Source organism: Narcine bancroftii, chromosome 2 (genome assembly GCF_036971445.1).
Source record: "Narcine bancroftii isolate sNarBan1 chromosome 2, sNarBan1.hap1, whole genome shotgun sequence".
NCBI classification, from domain to species: domain Eukaryota; kingdom Metazoa; phylum Chordata; class Chondrichthyes; order Torpediniformes; family Narcinidae; genus Narcine; species Narcine bancroftii.
This window is the reverse complement of record NC_091470.1, coordinates 163541483-163564888: the sequence shown is the minus strand read 5'-3', so window position 1 is coordinate 163564888 and position 23406 is coordinate 163541483. Positions and strand designations below refer to the sequence as shown.

General features: G+C 39.8%; 1 protein-coding gene across 1 annotated transcript in view; it reads left to right on the top strand.

The window, feature by feature from the left end:
- Positions 1 to 22351, top strand: part of LOC138752975 (mucin-5AC) — a gene marked incomplete at its 5' end in the record, with an annotated part of 34787 nt that extends 12436 nt beyond the window's left edge. The window contains 9 exons of the mRNA XM_069915575.1: positions 2182 to 2356; positions 2464 to 2561; positions 6799 to 6973; positions 7066 to 7163; positions 10513 to 10687; positions 12384 to 12481; positions 15166 to 15340; positions 15431 to 15528; positions 21901 to 22351. Of these exons, the coding sequence (XP_069771676.1) occupies positions 2182 to 2356; positions 2464 to 2561; positions 6799 to 6973; positions 7066 to 7163; positions 10513 to 10687; positions 12384 to 12481; positions 15166 to 15340; positions 15431 to 15521 (1085 nt within the window). The remainder of the gene's footprint in view (positions 1 to 2181; positions 2357 to 2463; positions 2562 to 6798; positions 6974 to 7065; positions 7164 to 10512; positions 10688 to 12383; positions 12482 to 15165; positions 15341 to 15430; positions 15529 to 21900) is intronic.
- Between the last annotated feature and the right edge of the window lie 1055 nt (positions 22352 to 23406).

Below are 23406 nucleotides of genomic sequence, written 5' to 3'. Positions count from 1 at the left end.
CCTACTAAAATAGTTCCATAGACATCCACCAAATTTAACAAATTGTCTTGTATAAAATTTTCAGTGCATATATATCTAATAAAGTCCATTCCTCAGAAAATAATTGACAATTATATATTTATTTGCAAAGATCTGTAGTCATACTCTGAACTTTAATTGGTAAATTTTTCTTAAATAAAATCACCATTGCCCTGGCTTTAGAATTAAATGAAGAAAGGACTACTTGATCTACCCAATCTCTTTTCAATTTTAGGTGTTCTTTTTCGGTTAAATGAGTTTCTTGTGAAAAATCAATATCAAATCTTAATTTCATAAGATAAGGCAATTTTTTTTTTTTCTTTTTATTGTCCTGTTAATCTCATTAATATTAAAATTTATAATCTTAATTTTGTATTCATTTTTCCTATTTTTAAAATCCCTTTTCATCACCCCCATCCAGGAAGAATTCCCATAAAATAATTTGGTCCTGAGCGTCACTATCTGCAATCAAAAACATTAAAATAGTCCAGATTAAATACAACATGTTTAATTATTAAAAAGAAAAAAAAGAAACAAAAATCTCCACCCAATAAGCACAGGAAGAACCAGCGCTACCTCCCTCCATTTTACGGGTCATGGCTCAGCCCCAAAAATACACGCAACTGTCAGAAACCAAATTCCCCGACCCCCACGAAAAAAATGTTCATTTAGTCAACCAATTCCATCTCACACAAGAATAGATAATATCATATCAGTTCTTTATCCATCAAAAAAGGGGTGAGGGGGAAAACCCTCCCTGAATATTAAATTCAATGCAACAAACCAGTGCCTTCTCTAACTTGAACTTTAGGCAAACTCTGAGCATATTCATTAGCTTGAACAAAATTTGTGAAAAAAATACTCTGTGGATCTGGTTCAAAATTTTTCAAAGTAGCAGGATAACGCAACACAAATCTGTAAGCTTTATCATACAAAACGTTCTTAACTGGATTAAATTCTTTCCTTTTCTTGGCTCAAATCTGGATTTTAAAAAAATCTTATCCCCTTCATAGTTCAAAGGTTCATATTCCTTAGCCCTTTTCATCGCCAAACCGAGGAGCCCCTCTCTATCCTGGTAATTCAAAAATCTAACCAGAATAGATTGGGATCTCTGGCTTTGTTCTTAAAGCTTTATGGGCTCTTTAGATTAAAATCTTGTCTTCAAAATGTTCTTTTCCAAATATCTTCGGTATCCATTCTTGAAAAAAATGAATCACATCTTCTCCTTCTTTACCTTCGGATAATTCCACTATTTAACATTATTTCTTCTGCTATAATTTTCCAAAATATCAACTTTCTCCAACAGTGTTTCATTCATCGAAATTAAACTAATCATTGAATCTTCAGACATATTAGATCTATCTTCAATACGTTGCACTTCCTCTCGAATATCTTGAACCTTATTTTCCAACTTATCCATTCTTTCTGAAACATTATTCATCACCTTCAATGTTTGATCCAGTTTAACGGTCAAATCTGTTTTAGCTTGCTTCAATTCTTCTGACAATTTAAAATTATTTTCCAGAGACTAATTAATTTTAATTCGAAGTTCATCAATAATTGATTTAATCTTACTCGTTCATCTTCTGAACTTGACGTATCAAACTCTTCTGAAGCTTCTTCCACTGGGCTTGTGTCTCCATGTTCTGAAGTTGACACGCTGGGCTGCCCCTTTAAGAGACCTTGAGTTTTTTTTCATCAACCTTCTTTTCTACTACACTGCGCATGCCCGACTTCTTGCGCCTTCTTGATGCAGTTTAATTTTTCCTCCGGCGCCACCTTTACGAGTCGACGTGAAGAAGGCTCCAGAGGAAGGTCCCTCTCCCAGGTCTCACCGGCAGATCCAGAAAATGCTTCGACGCTAAGGTAGGCCCAGTTTCTTTTTTCTTCTTCTCTTCCAACTTCTTAGTAGGAGTTAGTTTAGGCATTTTTTTTCTTTTTTAGGCGACATCCTAAAAATTTAGTTAGATATTTTATACTGTCTTTAAAATAGTTTTCTTTTAAAAGATCTTTTCTAAATAGGTACTTTTTAACTAATCCCATGAAGTCGTGCCGTTGCATGTCATTCCTCATGGCATCACATTCTTTCTATCCCTTCTATCCTTCAACAAAGCCACTCATCTTAATTCCACTAATCTGCCTTCTGTTTGTTCCTTCCACCAGGTAATTGCAAAACTCAGTGGTTTGACAGAGATGATGTATCAGGAAAAGGGGACTTTGAAACTCTTGTAAATCTCCAAAAGGAATATCCAGATCAGATTTGCAGTAATCCAACTGCCTGTGAAGTGGAGACATTATCAGGAATTCCAGCTTCAGATACAGGAGAGAACATTGCTCCGTAAAAGAACAATTACTGACACATTATTTGAGTTTGAGAAATTATTCGAAAGACATCAATTTTGTACAAGAACATAGCTCACACTATTTTATTCTGTATTAAAATAGGTGCAGCATTACCACTGGGTTTACTTGTGTGAATGAAGAACAAATTGATGGGGTCTGTGAAGATTATCGAATACGATTTACCTGTCCTGAATCTTTTTGTAAGTATTTCATATTCATAAAAAAACATGCTTATTGTTCCCTGGGATAAACCATGGAAAATTTGTTGACTTAACCCATTCACAGATTATTCAACTGTTATAAAATTTATCCTACACATGTAGTGCAGATTATTTGTTAGTGAACTTCAAACCACTGAAAAGAAAATCATTCAATAGTTTAGTCTACTCCAGATTGCTGTCTAGATGGTAAGGACGAAAATCAACCAAATTGTTCTTTGCTCCTATTTCTATTGTCTCTTAACAAAGGGTTTACCAATAGATAGTATTTTTTTTTGTATTCTCATGTCACCTCAACAAATGGAAAATTAATTTTGGAATGAAATCGCCTTTTGCAATGTAAGAAATGTGACATGAACAAGGTCAACAAAAGCAATATAGCAAACTGCCAAATAATCTGTTTTGGAGTTATTTCTTGAGAATAAATATTATTTTGGATATGGCATATGCAGTTAGAATCTTTTACACCCAATTTTTACAAATAATTTACCATTTGATGATCTGTTGCTCCCAAAGTTCTGGATGTCTTATCAGATCCTAATTTATTTCTAACTTAAAATAAACTATATATTTTATATTATTTGCAGCAGGATTAAATTGAAGAGAGGTTCAAGATTCTTTATTAATTAGGATTTAGGGCATAAATCGCACAGTACTTAGAATATTCCAGGTGGATCATCCAGTAAGTGAAAGAAACTGAGGAATCAGAAGGGAGTGATCACATTACAATAGTCAGTTGGAATTAGTCTGGAAAATCACAGACATGTTGCTGGAGATAACATTCCTCAACTCTTCGTCAATTCTTCGCCATCTGAGCCCTTCGCACGATGGCAGTTCGGGTCGAAGCGTGGAAAGAATAATAGGGTTGTTAAGAGTCTGGGATTTAAATTTTCCATGCATCGATCCGAACTGCCATCGTGCAAAGGGCTTGGATGGTGAAGAAGTGTTGAGAAATATTATCTCAAGGAACTTGTCAATGGCCCATCTGGAGATATCGATTCTCCTCCTTCTCCACAACCTTCCCATAGGAAGTGAGGCAGCACGAGTGGCTGAAATGTCAGTGGGGAAGATGAATGATCATCAAAGCTTTAAAATAGTTATGGAGATCGCTAGAACTGGTCCACAAGTCAAAGTTCACATTTGGGGCAAGACTAATTTTGATAGTATTAGATAGGAACTTGCAAAGGTTTATTGGGAGAGGCTGCTTGCAGATAAAGTGATGCCTGGCAAACAGGAGACAATGTTTCGGGTTCTGACTATCCTGACAGTCCATTTCTCTCCTTGGATGCTGAATGGCTTGCTGAATATCTAGCTCCTCTTTACTTGTTCTTGATTCCAGCATCTACAGTTCTTGTGTTTCTCCAACGAGCATTATTGTACTGGCTCTATAGCGAGAAACAAAATCAAACAGACTGCTCCAGGTGTGATCTCACCAAAGCCCTGTACAATTGTGGTGTGACATCCCCTTCCTTCCTTACTCAAAACCTTGCAATAAAGGCCAACAAACCATTTTCCTTCTTAACTGTGTGAGGACCTGCAGGTTTGCTTTCAGAGACTGCTCTATAAGGACAGCCAGATGCACTTGTACATCAATCAGTGCCTGATTTTGTATTTTTCGTATCAAAGTGAATAGCTTCACATTACAATGCATCTGCAGTATATCCGTCCATCCATTCAACTGCTTCAAAATCACCTTGAATTATGTAGCATCAAGTACACAATCCAAAATCCCACCAAGCAAATTTACAAAAATATTACATTAGTTCCAAATTATTGTGGATAACTGGGTCTCAAGTACTGGTCCATATTAATTACGCACTACTATACCTAATTGATTTATTCTTTGTCTTTAAATCCTGTGTCAACTAAATTTCAATCCATGCCAGCAGATAAACCACATTCCCATATTTCTAAATTCTTGCTTGACTTGAAAGAGATCTTTGACTTTCTCATCAGTAGACCCCAATCAGCACAGCTTGGCAATAACATGCTCCTTTCTGACTGCACAGCTAAGTTCCTCTGCAACAAATTCGCTGATGATACCACCATTGTTGGCTGAATAACTGGAAATAATGAGCTAGAACCACAATCTTGCTCTTACTGTCACCAAGACCAATGATCTGATTTTGAGAAGGAGAGGCTGAGGAACCACACGCTTATTCTTAGGTGAAGAGAGTCGTAACTTCCAAGTTGGTGGGAGTCCTTATTTCAGAAGACCTTTCCTGACCAAGAACAGAGATAATCCTGAAGAAAGCACACCAACACCTCTATATGGCATGTCATTGGATACTCTATCAAATTTCCACAGGTGCACTGTGGAAGGTATACTGACTGGTTGCCTCTCAGCCTGGTGTGAATGTCAAGTACCCAAGAATGCAGAGGGCTGCAGAAATGTGGCCAGATCCATCATAGGCTTCAACTTCCCATCCTCTGCAGACACTTAGACAACAAGGCAGCCAACATCGTAAACGACCCTCACCACCCTCGTCACTGCGACCATCGGACAGAAGCCTGAAAAGCAGCAACTCAAGGTACTAAAACAGTTTCTTTCCAACAGTATTCAGACTCTTCATCCTCACCTACTCTAATCAGCAATAGACCCAACTTCCACAACACATTAATTGTTGGGTTAGTGGAGAGAGAAGAGGGCACCGAGTTCCTTGGAATCCTCTTAAAATATGATATATCCTGGTCACCCAATATCTCCTCACTTGCCAGGAAGGCATAATACTGACTACACTTCCTGAGAAGACTACCACCCACCATCCTGTCAACTTTCTACAGGAGCTCTATTAAGAGCATCCTGGCTGGCTGCATCACAGTGTGGTACGGTGACCATGGAGCATTGGATCGGAGGTCAATCCAAAGGACCATAAGAGCAACAGAGCGGATCACTGGGGTCTCCCTTCCCTCCATCAACATGAGCTACCAGGATTATTGTCTGAAGAGGGCTGGGCAAAATTGTTAAGCATCCCTATTACCCTGCACATGGCATCATCCAGCTATTCCTGTTGGAAGGATCAGAGCCAGAACCACCAGGCTGAGGAACTCCTGCTTCCCATGGGCAATGCTGAACGACTGATGAATTTCTCATGCAAACCCTCTGAGACTCTACTATTTATTTAGCAATATTTATTTATATGTGTACTACATGTTTATCGTTTGTCTGTATATGTTTTATAACTATGCGGGCAGCAACCTCCTTTGAAGAAGACCGCAGAGCCCACCTCACTGACAAAAGGCAAAGGAGGAAAAACCCAACACCCAACCCCAACCAACCAATTTTCCCCTGCAACCGTGTCTGCCTGTCCCGCATTGGACTTGTCAGCCACAAACGAGCCTGCAGCTGACGTGGACTTTTTACCCCCTCCATAAATCTTCGTCCGCGAAGCCAAGCCGAAAAAATGTTTTTGAACCAAAGACTGGAAAACACTGATTCGTTGGGTTATACTTGTACAATTGGATATTAGTAAGCAAAATTTAGAAGACTGACTCACTCCATAGCTACCCCTTTCTGGTGCAGATATTCCTGCCATCATTTTAGCAGTACCTATTATTTTATTAATTTATTTTTCATTAGACTTTTAGTTCCTTAGCGTTTCTGGAAATTAATTTGTATTCAATTCCATTAAAACGTAGTAAAAGCCATCATTTATCTGTTACCAGCTGCATATTCATATTTTAATCACCCCATCTCATTGCATCAACTTTTAAAGCTCTTTATATTTCAGCATAGAGCATGATAACAGGCCCTTCTAGCCCAAATACAGCAATTAACCGACAAACCTCGTGTATAATTTATTTATTTAAATGTAATTTTAATTTAATTATTTTTTAAATGAATTCTTTAATTTTGCACAGTCATGGCCCCTTTCTGCCCACAAGCCTGTGCCACCCAATTGATCTACAAGCCCCAGTGGGGGTCCCCTGGGAAAAATGCCCGCAGACACGGGGAGAGCGTACAAACTCCAGTGTGGGATTCAAACCCCGGTCCCGATCGCTGGCCGTGTTGCGCTAGCAGCTATGTTAACCATGCCGCCCTAACGGTTTTTGGAGTGTGTGAGGAAATTGATGCAACCGAAGGAAACCCACAAGACAAGGTACAAAATCCTTACACACAGCACCAGATTCAAACCAGGATTGCTGGCGCTGTAATAGTGTTTTTTGCTGTCCGCCACTCTAAATTTAAAATGTTGTTTTATTTGTTTCCTTTAATCAGGCAGTTGCTTTACCCGTTGGTTTGATCGTGACGATCCAACAGGAAAAGGGGACTTTGAAGACCTTGTGAATTTAAGGAAAGCATATCCTGCTCAGATTTGCAGTAACCCTAGTGCATGTGAAGTGCAGACTATATCTGGGATTCCAGCCTCAAACACTGGCAATAATATTCCACCGTAAATATATATATTTACTTTGATTTTGTGGTTTTGTTCTGAATCTTACAGATAATTTTACAATCTCCATTATTCTTTCCTGTTTTCAACAGATGCAGTGTTTCCACTGGATTTTCTTGTATCAATGCTGAGCAAGCAAATGGGAAATGTGAAGATTACAGAATAAGGTTTACCTGCCCTGAATCTTTTTGTAAGACTTCTGTAAAATCTCTTATATTGAATATTACTGTTTTCAAATACAAGTTCTGGGTTAAGTACTTCAGCTGCTGAACAAAGCAAAACATTTTTTCAGTCAGAAAGCCTCATGCACAGGTTTGTCTGAACATGAAATGCATCTATGACCTGGCATGCTTTATTCGATTTATTTTAGGGTGTTCCTTAAAAGTATTTGCAACCTCAAGGAACGCATATGGGTGTAATCACACCATATGGACGAAACACCACGACTTCAGTATCATATTCCTTCAGGATGATGTTCACCAACGAGTATGGAAGGTGTTCTTGATTGAAAGGGTCAGCTCATCAAGATGAGAATGCTATTTAAAAGTGCTGCCCCCTTGCTGAAGCATTTAACTGAGTAGTTCCCCCTTGTGAATTAATTTGTAATTACTTTCCCAGAGGGGAGCAAATTGGCATTAATCAAGGGGCTCATGGTTTTTATTCTTTGTTGAAATGAGAAGCACGGCATGATCCCCGATAGGAATCTCCAGTTTGGCCAGTTTTTTGGGGAAAACTGAAGGAAATTAAAAGAACTGCTTTCATATTATAACCTCTCAGGATGTTCCAAAAGATTGACACCCTATGAATTGTTTCTCCTGATTGGTCATTATTGTACCATACCAAAAATTAAGATGCATCTAACAACACAGGAAGAGAGAAAGACCCTTTCATTGTCTGGATGGTTCTACCAAACTCTGCGTAAGAAGGCTACATTACAGCAGGGAGATGGGTGATTCTGCTACCTGTAGGCTTTCAAACTAAATCAGTCATTCTCAACCTTTTTCTTTCCACTGACATACCACTTTAAGTATGCCATAGGTGCTCTGTGATTAGTAACGGATTGCTTAAGGTGGTAGGTGGGTGGAAAGAAAAAGTTTGAAAACCACTGTTTTAATCATACCTCATTGACTCGTTATGTGCACGGTTTCATAGCTCCGAAGGAAATTTTTCTCAGGCAAAATATTTCAGTAACAATCGGATCTCGAGAAGTGATTCTCAACCTTCCCTTCCCACTCACATCCCACAGAGCACCGATGGCATTGGGATTACTTAAAGTGGGATGTGAGTGGAAAGAAAAAGGTTGAGAACCATTGAACTACAGTCTAAATTTGGTTCTAAGATTTGCATAGTTTTAACTTGCTGAATAGAGAACCAATTTGCTATTCATTTGCAATGAACAGCACATCATCTTTCTAGTGATTTTTAATTGTGCCTTAAATGATGTTTATTCCAGAAGTGATTGTTCCCAATCTCCTGACTCATTTCTCAGAGAAAATGTCAGTTGGATCTAAAGATGGACAGGTATCCAGGAAAGACTGATTGTCCAGTTTAATTTCCCCAACTCAGTGTTTAAGTTGCCTTGAGTGGCACAATGGTGCAGCAAGGCACCGATCTCTGGTGTTGTCTGTGTAGATTTTGCATATTCTTGATGACCCAATGCATTTGCTCTGGGTTCCTCCCACATTCCAAGGAGAGCAGATTAGCAAATTCATTGACTACTGTAAATTGCTCGTATGTGAATGAAAGGCAGAAAAGGATGGGGATGTGCGTGAGAAAAGATGCTTTCAGGTGCAATCACTCCGAGAATGTGCCTGCAGAAGCGGCTGTGGGTGTGTGGGAATCATCGTTCAGGTGGCAGTGCTGAAGGTGCTGTTCTGGCACCTGAAAGGACTGGCTGCAGGAGAAGGGCCTCGGAGCGAACGCCGGCTCCTGTCGACTGTGGCCATAGTCCCACCCACTGTCGTGACGTCATTTGCAGGGTGTCGATGCTGAAGCAAAATGGAACACAGGATCATGGCGTTTGAAGCCACAGGGTCGAAATAAGCGTCTAATGTACCGAAAAATGTGACTGTACCGGTAATGCCGAGCCTGCACACACTCAGGTTTTCAAAAATAGCGCCAAAGCGTCTCAAGCTGACGACTCACCACAACGTCATCAGCCCGCCCCGCCCCTAGCAGCCGCTGCTGCTTTCAGGTGCCTCGGGGGACTGCTCGGATGCAGAGATTACACCTCCCCAAGGAGGGATGGGTCAGTACTCCTTGGGGCCGGGTTTTGCGCTTTCAGGTGGCCACCCGACATGTGGAATAGGCGGCTTTACATCGGGGTATTCTGGCCACCTGAAAGCAGCTAAAGAGTTGAGGGGTGCGTGACAGGAGTAAATTGCATTAATGTGAATGGGTATTAAGAGATGAAGAGTGCAGACTTGCTTGACCAATGGGCCTGCGTTGATATTGTATGATTCTATAAAACTGGAAACCATTGCGATGGAGGACTGAGAAAAATAGCCTTAATGTTTATTAGTGTGCCAGACATTTCCCAGTTTAATCAATAATTGCATATTTTCAAAGAGCTTCTTAACTAACAGAAGCTGACTAGGAAAACAATGTGGAAATGTCTGCTTAAAGATGATTTGATTCCTTGAATTACAATTGTTTGAGAACCTTCTTGTGTGAAGTTACATGATCTGAACACCCTTTGTCAATAGCAAAAGGGAATAAACAGAAAACAATGGAGAAAGAAGAAGAACTGTTTACATTTAGTCGCCTTGTAATCTAATCTGTCCAAAAGCACTGGGTATTTCTCAAATTTTAAATACAACTTTGTATGTGAGTTCTATGAAGTGATTCTAATCCAATATCTTAACCATATATGTAATTCAAAATATTTATCCTGTTCATTGTTTTGTTTTGCTGTTACGGTGTATTATTTGTGTAGTGTGGGGTGAGGGTAGATTAGGGCAAGGTGATCGCATCGACTGCAATAACATGAGAGAGGATATTGCTGAGAAACTATTGGGCCCACTGTTTGTATGGAACATAGGATGTTACAGCACAGCCCAGGCTATTCAGTCCATCATGTGGAGACAACCTATGTAAACCCTTCCACAACAATCTAACCCTTCCCAACCACATACCCATAACCCTCTATTTACGTTACATGGACGTGCCTGTCTCCACCATCACCCCCCCCCCCAGCTGAAGTTTTTCTTGATGTAAAGCTGCTACAAGAAGTTCAATGCACACAGCATTTTAGGATCATTTTTTTAAATGCAATCCATGCTTTTGTTTTCAAAATGATGACATAAATGTCTTGAAAGGTATCAAGAGTGGGGGAAATAATAGTCACTGATTCTGCAGAATATTCCATCACAGGCCAGTAACACCTGGTTCTAACCAATCCTACCCATGGCTAACAAGACTGATTCTGGGTGCTAAGTTTGTAAAACAAAACTTGTTTTGAATTCAATAAGTTGCACTTTTATTTTGGAAGCATTTCAAAATATTGCTAGCAGTGCATTTTTTGGCTTTCCTTTAATCAGGCGACTGTAAAACCCAATGGTTTGATCGTGATGGTCCATCTGGAAATGGGGATTATGAGATCCTTGTGAATCTCAGAAAAGAAAATCCTAATAAAATCTGCAGTCATCCCACTGCCTGTGAAGTGGAGACAACAGATGGATTACCAGCCTCAAGCACTGGAGATGTCATTCCTGAGTAAGTAATACTTACTGCTAGCGATTATGTATCTTCAGAAGACATTTTATAAGGTGCCCCATGATAGACTGTATAATGATCTGTGCAATTTGAGGTAGGAAACTGAGAAGAAGATAGGAGACAGATAGTATGGTCTCCAATTTGCAGGATGTAATTGGTAATAATGTGCAGGAGTACTGACTTCATCTGATAATAAGTTATGATTGAAGAGGGTAATCTGTAGCAGAGAGCTTTAGGGATCATAAAATCATAGAAAATTGTTACAGGTTAACGCAACACTGTTAAACTATGTTCGAATCCCATCCTGTCTGTAAAGAGTTTGTACGTTCTCCCTGTGCCTGCATAGGTTTTCCCCAGGGCTCCAGTTTCCTCCTCCCGTTCAAAACGTACTGGGGATTGTAGGTTAATTGGGTGGCATGAGCTCATGGCTGAGAAGGGCCTGTTACTGTATGTGCAAATTTAGATTTATAAATTTAATAACTTTATAAAATGTATAAGGAATCAGTTATTTGATTGTGTGCATGCCTTTACATATTCAAAGGTTCTGATGGATGAGCATGGATGAGATCTAGAATACACTTCAGTTTTATTGTCAGAGTACATACATGAGATCACATACAACCCTGAGATTCTTTTTCCTGCGGGCACTTATTGGTAGTGCAAAAAAACTATACACAACATACACATGTAAACAAATAAATAAATGTAAACGAACTGTTTACAGAGATGGAAAAAAAAACAATCAAGTGCAAAAGTAAGAGTCCTTAAGTGATTCCCCGATTGAGTTTATTGTCGAGGAGTCTGACGGTGGAGCAATTGTTCCCGAACCTGGTGGTGTGAGCCTATGATGGTATCAGCGAGATCAGAGCGTGTGTTGGCAGATGTGGATCCTTGATGATTGCTGCTGCTTTCTGGTGGTAGCGTTCCCTGAAGACATTCTCAGTAGTGGGGAGGTTTTGCCTGTGATGCCATGGGCTGTATCCACTACATTTTGCAGGGTTTTTGACTCAGAAGTTTTGCCGACTCCCCCCACACCAGCCCATAATGCAGCTGGTCAGCACACCCTCCACCACACATCTGTAGAAATTTGCCTGGTTTTCCAATATTGAGATGCAACTTTATCCAACTTGAGATGCAAATTCTGCCATAAACTGAACCTAGGTATACAGCAAGAGCTTGACTGAATATTACTCGATGAGCAGACCAATAATAACTAATGCATAGGAGTGGGATGGAACATGCCTCAGATGCTGCTGTTAGTTTGAAAAGGACATGCTGACCTGGGAGGAGTTTAGGTTAATTACAAAGGCACTTTCATGGATTGGTCTTGCGTTGAAAGCTGTGTTCTGAAAAATGTGAGACACTTAAAAGGATAATTGGAGAAATGGAGAGCAACTGTTTCCTCTGGTGGAGAACCCAGAATAAGGGGCTATAAATTTAAAGCTAGTCGATTCTGGGGTGTCATCTAGAAACAGTTATGTATATAGTGTAAATCTGGAATCCTATCTCCAAAAAGATGAGAGGCAGTAATTTAAGTATTAGTTTGACAAGTTTCTCTTAGGTTAGAAAATTAAATGATATGGAACCTAGCAAAGTAGGTTTTACTGTTTTACTGAATGGTGGCTGAGTAGAAACCCTCAATTTTTTTCTCTGATTGACTTTATTTCATTACATTATGATACTTTATTTAAAACAGATGTGACCTTTCAAATGGATTTATCTGTGTGAATGCAGAGCAGGGCAATAATAGTTGCCGCGATTATAGAATACGATTTACCTGCCCCCGAACGTTTTGTAAGTATGAGCACTTTATTTATCGTCTTCTCTTCCCCCATCAGGAGAGCCCTCCACTTTTTTTCCAGAACAACTATTCAATCAGTTTCCCTCTGCCCGCACTTTCATCCAACCCAGCAGAACTCGATCTCACCCTGAATACCTTAGCTATGCCTGCCATTTTGTTGGCAACGTGGAACAAACCTACTCTGGTAACACTCCCCAACTTTTACTCCATGTCACTGATGACTGCATAGAGGCTGCTTCCGACAGCAATGCAGAACTCACCAGGTTTATAAACTTTGAGGCTCACCTCCATTAATGCTATCAAATTTACTTGGACATATTCTGACACTTCTCCCCCCTTTCTTGATCTCTGATTCCATCTCAGATAAAGATTTACTACAAATTCACTGTCTCCTGTAAGGATGCTATCCCTTTCACTCTGTCACAGCTTATCTCAAGACAAGGCCTTCCATTCAGGACATCTGAAATAGAGTCAGAGTTATACTGCATGGAATAGGCCCTTCAGCCCAACAGCTCAGTACTGACCAAGTTGAGATTCTAGCTAATCTCATTTGTCTATATCTTTCTCGGCTCCTCCTATCCACAAATATATCTAAATTCTTTTGAAAGTTATAATTATACCCACTTCTAGATTGTTCATCAGCTCATGCAAGCCATCCTCTGAGGGAAAACACATTCACTTTATCCATGCCCCTTATGATTTTGTAAATCTCTGTGAGATTACCTCTCAGCCTTGTTTGTTCTAGACCCAATTTGTCCACCCTCCAGTCCCAACCTGGCCCCTCCAGTCCCAACAGTCCTGATGAATTTCCTCTGCAGCCTACCAACTTATTGATGTCATTCCTAAAACTAGGAAAATGGAACTACACAGAGTAATAAATGTCATCTCACTAATGCCTTATCCAGCTGAAATATTAGGTCCCAACTTTTGTGTTCAATGCCCCACCCAAAGAACTATGTGTAGCGACACATCAACCAAGTAGCTCGTGAGATTGAAGTGCAACTTTAATCAACCAAGAAACCTAATACAGCCTTTCTAGCCGAGAAGGTCAGAAGTGTTCAATTGACAATTGTCTCACCTTTACATAGTGAGTGGCCACAGGTGACACCCTGTGACCAAGTGACGAAATGATAGGTATCCATCACACTATGCACCCTGTACCTCAAGGTCTCTCTATTCGACCACACTCTCCAGGGCCTAAAAGATTAAAGAGGAGGAGATGCTTGTTGGCTTAAAGCAAATATGTGTGGCTAATTCCCCAGGGCCTGACAAAGAATTCTCCAGACCAGGAGGGAGGCAAGTATAAAAATCGTAAAAGCCCTGGCAGATATATTTAACGTGTCCTTAGCCACAGGTGAGGGGCTGGAGGATTGGAGGGTTGTGATAGTACAGATCTATCACCAATGTACATAGTGTAAATAGTTACTGTATCTAGACTGTGCTTACAGCGATTGGCTGAGAGCTAAGCCACGCCTATTGTCTGGGCCTTAAAGGGTTGTGTCCCTAGCCAGGTCGGATCATTCCGGACTGGTCGGCCACCTGTGAAGAGCTCCTGTCTTTTGCTAATAAAAGCCTTGGTTTGGATCAACAAGTCTTTGATTCTTTCGACGAGCTCTACAAGGGTAGCTCATGTTGTTCATTTGTTTAAGAAAGGCTCTAAAAGTATTTCAGGAAATTATAGGCCAGTGATCATGATGTCAGTAGTAAGCAAGTTATTAGAAGGTGTCTGAGGGATCGGTTATACAAGAATTTGGATAGATGGGGACTGACTAGGGCCATAAGGCAGACAAGTATTTGTCATTAGCCTTGCTTGGTGCCCCTTACAGTCAGAGAAAGAGAAGCAAACGAGAGTCATGGATTCACGTCCAGCTCTCCTGCAGCCTCTCCAGTCACGCAAGACTCCACTTCAGTTCAATTAATCGGCAGCCCGAGCCCAAATCCAAACCTTCAACACGATGAGGAAGGCTTCAACTCCAAAGCCCTTTGGGAGCCCTCCTTGCCCTCAGCATCCTCTGTAATCCCAGTGTCGATACCTTATTCTCATGAGCAAGTCTCCAGTTGCTCACAGCTAGGAGCAAGTCCTTTGACCTCAGTGGACAAATCCCCAGAGTCTGATAAGGTGCATCCTTCAGCTATAGAGCTCCTTCCAGGCCTGCAACTGTGGTCACCATTGTTGAGGTTGTCTCCTCTGCTTCTCTTTCCCAGTAACATGGTCTCCCCATTACTTGTGTCCTGAACCAGTCTGCTGCTCTCCCAGAGTCTTCAGCCCCTTGTTGTCATCTTAGGCCCAACGCGGTCTCAGGATTTTAAATAAAATACCATTGGCCCCTTTAACATGCAGCTTAAAGCCTGCATGGTGCCATCAGCAGTTGGACTAGGCAGTAGGACCCTACGGAGGAGCACTGTATCTCCGCTCCTCGCTGTTCCTGGGTTCACAAGAGCGGCAGCACTGCTGTTAAGTTAGTTTAACGAACACAAACAGACAGGGTGGTGACTCCACAAGTGCTTTCCCTTATAGATTATCTGCAGTCTTTTTTATTAGATCACCTACCCATCCAATATCCATCAGAAGGGACTATTTATTATCGGTTTCCCTTTCAATTTTAAACCCAGAGTCTTCAATTTTATCTTTGAAAACATTGCTGTCATCAACTTCCTGTTCATTTTTTTTAACTAGGTGACAAGAATACTCAATGGTTTGATCATGATGACCCATCAGGACAAGGAGATTTTGAAGACCTCCAAAATCTTCGGAAAGCGTATCCCAATCAAATCTGCAGCAAACCAACTGCTTGTGAAGTACAGACAATATCTGGGAAGCCAGCTTCAAGCACTGATGACATCATTCCTGAGTAAATCATTCTATCATTATATAATATTGTAACTCGCTTCAATAAGTATTGTCAGCCATATGTTCACACCCTTTCATCTTGCATTTATAGGTGCAACATTTTAACTGGATTTGTTTGTTTAAATAATGATCAAATAAATGGAAGCTGTGAAGATTACAAAATACGATTTACCTGCCCTTAATCTTCTTGTAAGTATTAGATATTCATGAAAGTCAAATGTGGACATTCCACTTTGGAACCAATGACGACATGGTGAAAATGGGAGTAAAAAGGGAATTGTTTTTGAGATGCAGTATGCTAACAGGCCCTTCCGGTCCTCAAACCTGCACTGCCCAATTATACCCATATGACCAATCCTAACCCTGCGCATCTTCGGAATGTGGAAAGAAACTGGAGAACCTGGGAGGAAACCCACACAGACACTCTGAGAACATACAATCTCTTACAGACAGTGGCAGATTTGAATCCAGGTTGCTGGTTCTGTAATAGTGTAGCACTAAGACAAAAGAGATTAAAAACTATGCATGGCTTATAGGAGATGAGAGAGGCACGGATGAATGTTTTAAAAGAGATAAGGTTGGAAAGGAACTATTGTACAGTCAATATTGTAGCTCAGAAACCTGCCATTCAACTCAACTTATCCATGCTGACCAAATTGTCTACTTGAACTTGTCCCATTTGCTTGCCTTTGCCCACATTCTCCTTTCACATCCATATACTTGCTTTTCAAAAGTTGCAGTTGTACCTGTCTCCACCAATTTTCATTCCATAAATCCAATACACTCTGGAAAAAGTTGTCTCTCAGCTTTTTAAATCTTGCCCCTCTCACCTTAAAACTATGCCCTCTAGCTTTAGGCTCCCCTACCCTGGGGAAAAAGATCATGACTATTTACCCTATCTATGACCTTTATAATTTTGTGTCTCCATTCAGCCTGCTTTGCTTCATGGGACAATGTCCCAACTGATCCAGTGTCTGTATAACTCAAGACCTCCACCCACCACTGCTGGTTATATCCACACGAGTCTTCTGGAACTTCACCTGTGATTAAAGATGATACAAACGTCACTACCAAGCCCCAACAATTTTTCTCTACCTTCCCACAATGTCCTAGGATACACTAGAAATGTACCTAGTTTCACGAGTTTGCAAAATGCATATGGTCTAAGATTCTTTTCCTTAAATTCCCTTGTTTCTATGTTGTTCTCTGCAGTAAATATGGATAAGAAATATTTATTTAAGACCTCATCCATCCCCAGTGGCTCCACACACAAAACACCACATTGATTCTGAATTTGATCTATTCTCTCCATAGTTGCTGTTCTGTTCTTGTACAATATTTAGGATTTACCTTTACCTTATCTGCCAAAGCCATCTCATGTCCTCTTTTTGACTTCTTGATTCTCTCTAAAGTATATTCCTTCATCTCTTATACTCCAGGGATTTGCTTGATTCCAGCTGCCTTCACTGATGTGCTGCCTTTTCCCGATCTGGAGTCTCTATGTCCCTCATGATCTAGGGTTTCCAAATCCTGTCAGCTTCATCTTTCACTCTGACAGGAACATGGCCTCCCACTCATCAGACGTCCCTTAATTGCCATCAGTCTCTCCAATTAATCTTTGCCCATCTGTTGCCTTCAAAATGAGCCCCAATTTAGGACTTCAAGTTTAATCTTTTCTCATAAATTATTTAAAAACTAATAGAATTATGGCCACTGGTCCAAAAATACTCCCCCACTGCAACTTCAGACACTCCTTTTCTCATTTCCCAATGAGAGTTTGAGTATTGTCCCCTTCTTGAGTATCTTCGCATAACGTTTGAGAAAACTTTCCAGGAAACATTTAACAAGTTCCTTCCCACCCAACCCGTTTGCATTATGGCAGTTCCTCCCAACGTGAGGGAAGTTGAAATTTCCTTTTATCTGACCTCTTATTATTACAGCTGTCTGCAATCTCCGTATGTATTTGCTCTTTTAGCTCCTAACTATTGTGGGGGTTTATTCTACAATCACAATCCAACGAGTCTCTATGGGTAGAAGGATGAAATAAGGGGATAGAGCCTCGTTGGATAATCCCCCAAGAAACACCTGCGATATTCTCCCTAATCAAAAACACATTTTCCTCTCCTACCTCGATCACACCTGTAGCGTCTGTTACCTGAAATATTGAGCTGTCAAACTTTCCCCTCACTCCCTCATGTTTCTGTTATTGCTATAATGTCACAGTCCCATCAAGTCTAATTTATTGCCATCTGAGTACCACCCAATAAAACAGTCCTCAGTGCACAACACGCATACACACAACCAGACCTAGCACGTATATACAAACAATAGATATTATTCATAATTACAAATAAAAAAAATTAAATTGTGCGAGTCTCAGATGGTTGAGTGTGAGCAGTTCATTTGGTTGGTCACATTCTCGCTGCCCAGGAGAAGTTTTTTATCACTCTGGTGGTGCTGGCAAGCCTGCCACTTGTTAAGTTGTTGTTAATTAATCATGTATCTCCTCCCCAGTGAGAGCACCTGAAAGGTGCTATGTGGAGGGTGTCTTACCTGTTAGGGTTCTTGAATTAAAGTAAATGCATTTTGGTCTCTGACTTACTGCTGCCTGTCCTGTCCACTGTTTTGCCACACTACTACTTTAGGCCACACTACTACTTTGGCCACACTCCCTTGCTGGGTTAGTTTAAACTCTCCTAAGAAACACAGGCTAAATTTCCCCACCAGTATATACATGTCCGTCAAGTACCGGTACAATTCATCCCTCTTGTAAGTGCCCCATCTTCCCTGCAAGAGAAACCAATGATCCATGGAACGGGAGCCCTCATATCCATTTCCTTAGCCACATAGTTCTATCTCAATATTCCTCACCTTGCACCCATGGAGATTACACCCTAGAGGTCTTGTCTTTTAATTTTTGATTATGGGGTTATGGAGTGGTGTTGTACAAATGCACCTGCTTTCCTTGTCTTCCTCAATGAGTGAAGCGCTAGGTTTAGGAATGGCTATTAGCCTGGCCCAACAAGAAATTACAGTGCATTTATAGATGGTATACACTACCACCAATTTGTGCTAGTTTGTGCTAGTTTGGGGTGCATTTAAGATTTAAGGTTCCTTTATTATCATGTATTGGCAAACCCGAGCTCCCAGATCCGAAATTATATACTCAGGAAGCTTTCACTGTCTGAAACCCACGCAGGAACATTTCTTGCCCTCAAAACCCAGTCCCGATATCTGGTTCCCACTCTCCAACACCCCACATGCTTCAGCAGCTGAGCTCCTCACTGGTCCACTGCCATGGTCTTGTAGGGAAGTCCAGGAGTTTGCATGAGGATCTAAGGTTGAATGTTTTGAAGTGAAACTTTAAATGGAATTTACATCATGAACACATGTATGTGTTTGATAATTATGAAGTGATCTATGCTCCAAATTCTACCTTCCCTATGCTCTTGGGCTGATGTTGGCCTATGGAAACTTGGTGAATGTAATGCCATTGAATGTCGAAGGTGAGTGGTCAGATTCTCCCCACCTGGAGTTAGTCACTGCTTTGCACATGTGTAGGCAGGTGATAATCATCAAACATCTCCTACTTCTGCTCTCATAATAGAAGAAATGCGACTGTCGAAGCTGTAGATGATGTTAGACCCCAGGCCACTGTCCTGAGAAACTCTTGCAATTGACATCCATGCAGTGAGTTAATTGTTGGCCATGAGGTTGCAGATGGTGGTGGGATCTGCTGGTGTAGATGGACCACAATACAGTAAAAATTCCAATATCCAGCACCTACAGGGATCGCAAATAGCGGATATGCAAATTAGATGCCTAATTAATACTCCAGCATTAAGAATGCACAGTTCAAAATGCAATGTAATTTGAAAAAAAATCAGTATTGTAGTACATAATTACGTAAAGTTCACTTTAATCAGGTAATTTGTGTAACATACAAAATTTAAATTCAAATCCCGATTGCCGGCTCAGTAATAGCATTGCGCTAACTGCTGCGCTGACCATGCCACCCTCATAATTAACCCCCGTCCCCAAGTTTAAAGATAAATCTTACTAATATTAAAAATAAATGTGGGTGAGAAGAAAAAGTTTGAAAACTTTATTCAAACAGCTGTAGCGGGCAGGGCACGAGCAGGGTGCTCCGCTGGCTAAATGTTTGCTCCCTTCTTCACCAAGGGGTTATGTGTTACTTGGGAGAGCATTTACTTTTACAATTTTAAACTTTTATTTTTTTTATCATTTATTTGTCTTATTTATTTCCTCAATTTTTTTTGCCGATTGGTTGGGTTGCCCGATGCTTGATTGCTGACATATGAACTGCTGGATTGGCTCCACAATGAAAACATTATTTTGTATGAAGATGGAACTTCATCTTAACAAGGACTATGAGATGATCGTCCTTACCTATGGCCAGGTGCAGCATGTAGATCTGTGACGATTGGATCAAATGGGTTCAACATTCATACTATTTCATTTACTACTGAACTAGTTTGAACTTCAGGACCCACTTAGTTCCTTCCAGTAATGGGCATTGAAACATCCAACCCAGCATTTATTTTATGTCTCTTGAACCTCTTACTTCTTTTACCAAGTTCTGTTTAACATGGAGAAGTGATGACTCATTAACTCAGAAAGGATCGCTGGCAGTGGCCTTCCTTGTCCATGTTCGATCTTATATAATGTGATTTTGTGTGGTCTCGAGCAGTGGTTCTCAACCTTTCTCCACTCACATCCCATTTTAAATAATCCTTATGCCATAGGAGTTCTGTGATTAGTAAAGGATTGCTAATGGTCGTATGTAAGTGGGAAAGGAAGGTTGAGAATTACTGCTCTAGACCCAATTGTTACTGACATTTTTGCTTGAGAAAAAATTTTCTTTGAAGTTATGAAACCCTACACATAACGAGTCAATTAGGTACAATTAAAACAGTGGTTTTCATACTTTTTCTTCTCACCCACATCCCACCTTAAGCAATCCCTTACTAATCACAGAGCACCTATGGCAATGGGATTACTTAAAGTGGGATGTGAGTGGAAAGAAAAAGGTTGAGAACTACTCGACTAAAGTTAATGTTGACCACACCAGTAAAATATGCAAAATGTAATAAACAATCAAAAAAAGTTAAAAGATGAAAATCTCAAAAAATCTAAGAATAGCAACACAATTTAATCCTTCACACATCTGTCTGTTGGAATTTTATACTTTTTTAATAATTCAGCATATTGGAAATTCAGTGCTGGGTTGTTCATGATTGACATTTCTACATATTGTGTGTTGAAATCCAAGACTGTACTTTGGTTCCACACAGAATTATCAGGAATTTTTCTGCAAAATCAGCCCAAAAAACTCATCCATGAAGCAAAATATTTTTAGTATCCCATGAAAATTAACATAAAGTGGAAAATATTCAAACTGATACAACGTATTTCTCACTTCTAAGTTCCCCTTCGGAATCCCTTGTCCTCCACCAATCCCAACCTCACCATCATTTTATCCCCTCTGAACATCTTGCCCTCCATTTTCTCTGCATTAACCCCAACCTCGCTATCAACTACACTTTTCCCCTCACCCATTCCAATCTCACCCCCTCGGAGCACCTTGCCTTCCACTCTCTAATCTCAACCTCCCCATCTCACAATCATTCTCTTTTTATATAAACACAAACTCACTTCAATGTCAATGGAGTGTGAAGCTGATTTTTACATCACAGTCCTGGTACCTTCCAAATGTAAATCATTCATTATTTTAAAAACTCCAAGCCTAAACGTTTATTTCTATGTTAAAGATCAATGATTTGATCATTCAGAATCTATAAACAGGCATTTTTAAATTTAATTTAGAAAAAATTTAGACATACAGCTCAGGTACAGGCCATTTCAGCCCACAAGTCTGTGATGTCTAATTACACCCAAATGACCTTCACCCCTCCCTCCCAGATGGACACAGGGAGAACGTACAAACTACTTGCAGCCAGCACCGGGTTCAAACCCCAGTCTCGGTCGCTGGCACCTAACCGTGCTGCCTATTCTTGGTAGCAAAGATTATGAATGACTGGCACCCTCCCTTGATGTGTTTTTGCTGCTGTCAATATTCGTATTTCTTACGCATGATATATAGGACTAGGGTTACAATCCCTGACATTTCAATATTTGTTGCAGTTGTTCTCAACCTTTCTCTTTCCACTCACGTAATCCCTAGGCCATCAGTGCTCTGTCATTAGTAAGGGATTGCTTAAGGTGGTAGGAGGGTGGGAAGGGAAGGTTGAGAACCACTGCTCAAGATGCAATTATTACTGAAATATTTTGCTTGTCATTGGTCCATTCCCTTTGGAGTTATGAAACCATGCACATAACACGTCAATTAGGGACGATTAAAACAGTGGTTTTCAAACTTTTTTTTCCACCCTTAAGCAATCCCTTACTAATCACATTACTTTAAATGGTATGTGAGTGGAAAGAAAAAGGTTGAGAACCATTGGGTTAGATTATAGCTGCTACCAAGGAAAAGAAATATATAGAAGGATACTAATCAATTGTCAATTGTATTTTTTCCAGCAATGAGCAAATTGCAAATAGAAGAGGAATCATGGGACCAGTACTGGGAACTCAGCACATCCAATTTTGCAAATGGCTGTTAGGTTTATGAAGACACTTATTTACATTTGTTTATTTCGATTTGCGTTAAAATATTACACAACTGCTCAGAGGAAAATAAATCAGAGAGTTAAACATCCAGACCAATCAAAATTAATTGAATAAAAATTGAACATTTTTCACTAAAATATATTTCAACCACATAAAATTTGGAGTATTTGATTATTAGAAAACTGTACTTAGGGAATGTGTATTTTGCAATTAAATGTTAATCAAGTTGCATACATAATGAAAAATAATCCGAGATAATGATATGAACTTAGAACCTTCTGTTGTCTAATTGCTATGAGAATGGAACGTACGATCATTTTAGTATCCAAATGCATAACATTAAAGCTTTGAAGTATGAGAATGAATTTTAATGGAATAATTTGCTAAATATAGAAAAGTTTTAGTATCAAGGATAAATACTGTATATGTCAGAATGGTGTTTGAACCTTAAAAATGTCACACCAAAACCAGGGGTTATCTTATATATCAAGTATTAAATCTAAACTTTAATATCCTGTGGTTTAATGTCCCCATTGTGATGGAGAACAGCATAAAACACTCACATAACTCCTAAGGTCCTACCACTAAATATTTTTCTACTGAAATTTACATTTGGGAACCTGGATCAATAGTAAAGTTTATATTAAAGCAATTATAATGATTTAAGTATTATAAATCTGTCTAACATACCTTAAAATAACAGCCCAGAAAGCAAAGCTAACAACATACACTAGTCGCCATTTGCAACAGCTGACAAACAGGAAACAATCAGGGTGCATTACGTTTCCACTCCCTCATCAGGACCATTGCAATAAATCTCGCAGAGGCCAGTCACCACAGCTTTTAAACTTAAAAAACAGGGTTTCTTAGAAAGACTCATGTTTTCACTCCTTCATAAACCTCAACAATCTTTTAGTGGTAAGTGCCAGAATTGGGATAGTCCTTATGCAGCGAATGTGGTTCAAAACCTATATTTTAAGTGGAAATTCTGGGATCGTCTTTTGCACCACTCGTTATATGCTGGCATACACGACAGGTTCCGGGTATAAATAGCATCATTGGAATTCTAGTCATACAGAGTTTCTGTCTTCTGAATTCAGGCAACTAGATCCAAAAAGAAGAAAAGACTGGATCTGTCTTTGATGTAAAAACTGAAGTTAACAAATATATTAGCATATACAATGGTGTAGACTAAAAATACCTCAAACTGATAACCATTTTTATGGAACCAAGGTTTGTCCACCTCTGCACACTGAGGTATCTATTGTTGTATACCCTTAGTGGTCGATATAACCTCTGAAGTTATACAAATCTGACCATGCATTTCCTTAAATTTTTATGTATTGAAAATATTTTTCAGCATTCTTTTTCAATTCTAAATTTGCTCACCTAATTCCATGTAGTTTTACATGTATC